The sequence below is a fragment of the Zea mays genome, chromosome 9 (genome assembly GCF_902167145.1).
Source record: "Zea mays cultivar B73 chromosome 9, Zm-B73-REFERENCE-NAM-5.0, whole genome shotgun sequence".
In the NCBI taxonomy this organism is placed as follows: Eukaryota; Viridiplantae; Streptophyta; class Magnoliopsida; order Poales; family Poaceae; genus Zea; species Zea mays.
This window is the reverse complement of record NC_050104.1, coordinates 151,018,238-151,024,144: the sequence shown is the minus strand read 5'-3', so window position 1 is coordinate 151,024,144 and position 5,907 is coordinate 151,018,238. Positions and strand designations below refer to the sequence as shown.

The 5,907-nt window shown below is 44.3% G+C and overlaps 1 protein-coding gene across 1 annotated transcript; it reads left to right on the top strand.

Annotated features, from left to right (window-relative positions):
* The first annotated feature begins 604 nt into the window (after positions 1–604).
* Positions 605–5,395, top strand: LOC100285558 (uncharacterized). The gene is made up of 8 exons (NM_001372303.1): positions 605–991; positions 2,674–2,785; positions 2,864–3,038; positions 3,366–3,534; positions 3,618–3,836; positions 3,948–4,223; positions 4,313–4,591; positions 4,993–5,395. The coding sequence occupies exons 1-8, from the start codon at positions 725–727 to the stop codon at positions 5,098–5,100; spliced, it is 1,605 nt and encodes a 534-aa protein (NP_001359232.1). The 5' UTR covers positions 605–724; the 3' UTR covers positions 5,101–5,395.
* Positions 5,396–5,907: the final 512 nt, after the last annotated feature.

The following is a 5,907-nucleotide window of genomic DNA, read 5'->3' as shown; positions in this document are numbered from 1 at the left end:
GTAGGGGATATACAATAGAAGGGACAGGATAGACTTTTGGATCTTTAATAGACGAAACGTACGTATGGTTGGTTGTACTGTCACGTACACAACTGGGGCTCCGAATTTTTAATTTCCAAATATCACTTCACTCCAGATCTCTGGACCCATCCAGCATTGTATAGAAGAAATGTGGCAACCGGACAGTATTCTTTATTATTATATAGAAATGCGGTACGAAGTCCGACTTTAAGACGTGTCAACCATTGGTGTAGAGTTCGATTGCAAAGTGTACTACAACATATTACAAATTATTAGAAAAAAATCTCTGAGTCTCAAATTATTTATGTGACGGTCCAATAAAGCGTACTTCCCGTGCAGCATACGGCCACGTTGCTCGTAAGCAGAAAATGAAGCCTGCATACAAATTTGTAGGAATTCAGAAAAATCCAGCTAAGCCAAGCCCGCCGGCCAGCGATGCAGACTTGGCGGCGAGCGGAGCGGCCTCAACCTCCTCCTCTCCAGCTCTCCTCCCATATAAAACGCGGAAGAATCTCGAAGAGACGCCTCGTCCCATCGTTCCTCTCTCTCTGCCCCGCCTACGCCTCGCCCCAGACGCATCAAACCGCTCTCCTCTCCCTCCCTGCCCCCCTCGCAACCCTGAAGAAGCCCCCACACGCAAGGCCGCAAACGCGCCGCGCACCGCAAGGTCCCAGGGAGCGACACGAGGCGGCCTCATTGCAGCATGGCTGCTATGGCCGCCGCTGGCGGCGTCGGGCTCCACCTCATTGGCGCTGCCACGGCCACGCTCATCGTGGCGGTCCTTGTTGCGGCCGTGCTGGGGCGCCGCCGCCGGGCCCGGGCCCGGGCCCAGGCGCCTCCGGTGGAAGGGAAACCCGCGCCGGAGGCAGGCTGCGCGGTCGGTGACGGCGCGGGTCCCGACGTCGGGACGGACGTCATCATCGTCGGCGCCGGAGTGGCTGGATCTGCGCTGGCGTACACGCTCGGAAAGGTGGTTTCCCTTGTCTCATCTTTTTTGGCATGGTTCCACTAGATGACTAAAAGTTGAGAGTTTTTATATTGAAAAAAAATCGGCAGTATCGTATTTTAAATTGCGTACTGCTAGCTGGGCGTGAAGAACTTTTTTTTTTGGCATGAATTGCTTGCAGACCCAAGAACAACTTAGGTCCTGTTTTTGCATGCTTTTACTTAGTTATTATTTTATTATTAAAGACATCCAATTTTCTTTCTGACGGTTCTGATCACGGTTGTTCATATGTCTCAGAGGTAGATTCAGAAACAGAAGATATTGTGGTTTTGTTGCAACTACGTTGGTGAATTTTGCATGTTTGCTGTGTCTGTGGAAAGTGAGGTTTCTGTCGGTGTCACTGTTCCTTTTTTGGACATGGAGTTTGTGTGGCTTATGGCAGTTAGGCGCTGCCAAATTTTGTTGTCGTCCAACTGATAATGGAGAATTTTCCCTTCTCCAATTAAGGGTCTGTTTGGAAGTACCCAGTTTATAAGAAACTTATTCATAAAAACTGATGTAGTTCCAAACATTAATTTATATCCTAGTTTGTAGAAACTGGATTCTTAGTTTCTTTAAAAACAAGAAGCTAGCCTTCCCTAGCTAAAACCAGTTTATGAAAATTGAGGTGGTTCCAAACACCATAAACCAGTATTTTTCCTTCATAAAACAGTTTCTAAAAAACTAAGATAAAAATTGGATTCTAAAAAACTAGGTTGCTTCCAAACAGGGCCTAAATCATTTTGCAATACCTGAACACCCTGTAATGAACTAGTCAATTCTTAGCCACAGCCTTTTTGGATGGAGAATGAAAGACAGAGGGGCGAGGAGGGATAAAGCAACAGCCAAGGAAGATTATACGTTTAAGCCTCAAACATCAGTTCTCTTGATCGCGGACACTAAGAACAATTCTGTATAGTAAAATGACTAGGCATGCTTAATATTTTTCAAAGTGCTATGTTGAAATTGTAAGTTTACCTTGAAGAAAATGTTGCTGGAGGACCTTACTAATTTTTTTATGAACGTACATGGCAGTTGATTCAACACTGTACTGATGTGCCCTTTCTCAACATTAATGAATTGACAAACTAGTTTAGGTCAAAGAAAAGAGAATTCTCCAATCAATTCTGCTGACCAAATTAACTGCACATGACTCCAAGCTACTCTGAGAGCGATGTAACATCAAAACGAAAATGTGGCCTTGTCCTGTTACTTGAATTGACTATTTTCCATTTGTTTGCAGATAATATTCACATCAGAAATGGTTATATGTATGATACAAAGCAACCAATAAATATCCTTACCCATATGAAATATTCCTTCCATGGGATTTTTTTATACACTAATCCTTTTGTCAAGTTATGACTTATGAGCAAGAAAGCCCTGGACAGAAATTGTTTTAGCTGGCTACATATGTTTGAGACCATGTTAAACAACCTTTTATCTTGTATACCCAGCTGTCTATAGGAGAGTATACTAGTACTATCCAAACTTCAATAGTAATCCAATTAGGCTTGAAGGCATGCTAAATGATTTATTTTTTTCCAATGCATATTTGCATTTATTGGAGTAAGAACCGAGTTAGTTTCATGTGGATTCTCTCTATTGTATTATATTGTTTCATCTCCTCTATTTATTTTAATCTACTTTGTTTGTTGGGAATGTAGGATGGCCGCCGGGTGCATGTCATCGAGAGGGATCTGACAGAACCTGACAGAATTGTGGGCGAGCTGTTGCAACCTGGAGGTTACTTGAAATTAATTGAGTTAGGCCTCCAAGGTAAATCCCAATTTTAGTTATATTATTCTATTTTCGTGCCATTTCTAAAGTTATTATACCAGTTTTCGTTCAATTCAGATTGTGTGGAAGAAATTGATGCCCAACGTGTGCTTGGTTACGCATTATTCAAAGATGGAAGAAACACAAAGCTTGCTTATCCCTTAGAGAAGTTCCATTCTGATGTTGCTGGTAGGAGCTTTCACAATGGGAGGTTTATACAGAGGATGCGTCAGAAAGCTGCGTCTTTGCCCAAGTAATATCAGTAATTATTATGGATTTTTCTTACTTTGCTATATTCTTGCTTATTTTTTTGTACTGTACTCTTGTGTTTGATTGTTTCGTTCTTTTGCTAAGGTTAACTGTAAGAATGGTATTGTAAGTTACTTTACTGCATTGACACCTATAATTTGTTAAAAGTTCTTGATTAGTGCTCTTTGTTTAGTGTGTTATAGTTCTCATGTTTTTTCCCCTTTTCAATTCTCGATTTGACATGTCTAAGCTTTGCACATATCGAATTATTTGTGCAACCACATCTGCATGTAACATGTGTTAATTTTGACGCTCTGTTGTGTTCATCCAGTGTTCAATTAGAACAAGGAACTGTTACATCACTTCTCGAAGAAAATGGTACTGTTAAAGGTGTTCAATACAAAACCAAGTCAGGTGAAGAACTAAAAGCTTATGCGCCCTTGACGATTGTATGTGATGGCTGCTTTTCAAATCTACGGCGTGCCCTTTGCTCTCCAAAAGTACACACCCTTTACACTATACCTGCAATATACTTATTGCTAAATTTTGTGCCTTGTGGATGTTAATGGAGATATGTGCTTAGGTTGATGTTCCATCATGTTTTATTGGGCTGGTATTGGAGAATTGCCAACTTCCACATCCAAACCATGGCCATGTTATCTTGGCCAATCCTTCGCCAATACTATTTTACCCAATTAGCAGCACAGAGGTGCGCTGTTTGGTTGATGTCCCAGGTCAGAAGGTGCCTTCCATAGCTAGCGGTGAAATGGCAAATTATCTCAAAACCGTCGTTGCACCCCAGGTAGTTCTTCCTTTTTTAAAAAATAGCAGTGATCCTTTTTCTTATTGCAGTTTCTCCTGACAACTTTTTTTTGCAACATGAATGTCATAATGGATAATTTTATTTTGTTAGATTCCTCCAGAAATCTATGACTCTTTCATAGCGGCCATTGATAAGGGAAGCATAAGAACAATGCCAAACAGGAGCATGCCAGCGGCTCCACTTCCTACCCCTGGCGCACTTCTGATGGGGGATGCCTTCAATATGAGACACCCTTTAACTGGTGGAGGAATGACTGTTGCATTATCCGACATCGTTGTCCTACGTAATCTTCTCAAGCCTCTCCGCAATCTCCACGACGCATCTTCCCTGTGCAAGTACCTCGAATCGTTCTATACGCTGCGGAAGGTCAGCCTTTGTATACAACCACCATTACACGTGGCTTATCCCCCACAATGTGTGATCTGTTCCTTTTTTAACACCCGTTATGTTTTCAGCCGGTTGCCTCCACCATAAACACGTTGGCCGGTGCTCTGTACAAGGTCTTCAGCGCCTCGCCTGATCAAGCTAGGAACGAGATGCGCCAGGCCTGTTTTGATTACTTGAGCCTCGGAGGCGTCTTCTCGAATGGGCCTATTGCCTTACTCTCGGGTCTTAATCCTCGGCCACTGAGTTTAGTTGCACACTTCTTCGCTGTCGCTATCTACGGTGTTGGTCGCTTGATGCTCCCTCTTCCTTCGCCTAAACGGATGTGGATTGGAGCCAGGCTGATTTCTGTAAGTCCCTGAATCTTCTGTTTCTTCGTCAACTCCACACTGTTCTTTATTATGCATGCCTGAGCGACAGGGCATAGACAACCATAGTTTTTATCTTTATTACAGAGGCGCTTTAATATTAATGTCCAGGCTCCGCGGAATGACTTAAGAGATAGCTGCAGTCCTGCAGAGCACTCTGAAACTGGCAACGGTTTCATGCGTGTATAAACAATTTGGCCAGCTCTTTTAGATATGCTGCATATACACTTTCCTAGCTAGTAGTACGATGTATTCAGAATACACCAGCCCTAGTGTAAAGTGGTATCAACTAGTCGGTCTCGTGGTCTATTTACTAGTCGCATAGGCCATATAGAGAGCTACTCTTTTATTTACCTCATCCGACTGAAGATTTCTCACTGCAGGGTGCATGCGGCATCATCCTCCCGATCATCAAAGCTGAAGGCGTGAGACAGATGTTCTTCCCTGCCACTGTGCCCGCATATTACCGGGCTGCGCCTACGGGAGAATAAGTAAAGCGAGAACCGATTCCGGGCTGCTGCAGTGCTGCTGATCCCACCATGATCTGATGGCAACTGATGTGTCATGGATGGCATTTTTTTCCTGTGTTAGTGGTTGTTAGGTGGTTTGTTGTGCTGCTGTCATTGGAATGAGGAACCTGTATAGTGTGCCCCTGGGTACTGGTCAAAGTTGGGAAATATGTTGGGTCCTACCGTAGCCATGTCGATTACTGCCAAGCTGTATATGATTCTGTCGAACTAGTGAAACCTCTCCCCATCTTTAACGCGTATCAATCTTGTTTGCTCCCCCCCCCGAGTACAGCACGTTGCAGTTTTTTTGCGTAATCGTACAGACGTACGGGCGTATGACCGGTGAGGCGGCGAGCTATTTCCTGCTTGCAAGCGGCGGGACTCACGATTGGTAAGGCTGGTACCAAGCGGCGGATTTGATTCGGATTCGGCGTGCATATATTCGGAAAATCTGACGAGCAGGCAAAAAGCAGCCCAAATCCCCAGATAGATAATGCATCGCATTATTCTTCCTCCGCGAGCTGGCTGCTGCACGCCGCCCGTTCTGCGTCCGCTGGTTATTCTCGTGGTGACAGGACGGCGCGGTGAGCAGTTCAATCCGAGAAACACACACATCCAATTCATGGATCCATCGATGGAGCAAGCGAGAGACTGCAGGAAGCAGTGCTGCTAGTACGCAGGATATATATGATGTGATTGAGCGCCATCCATCCATACATCCATCCGTGTCTAGCTAGCTGCATATATATACGGGAACGTGATAGGCACGCACGAATGGTCAGCACTCAG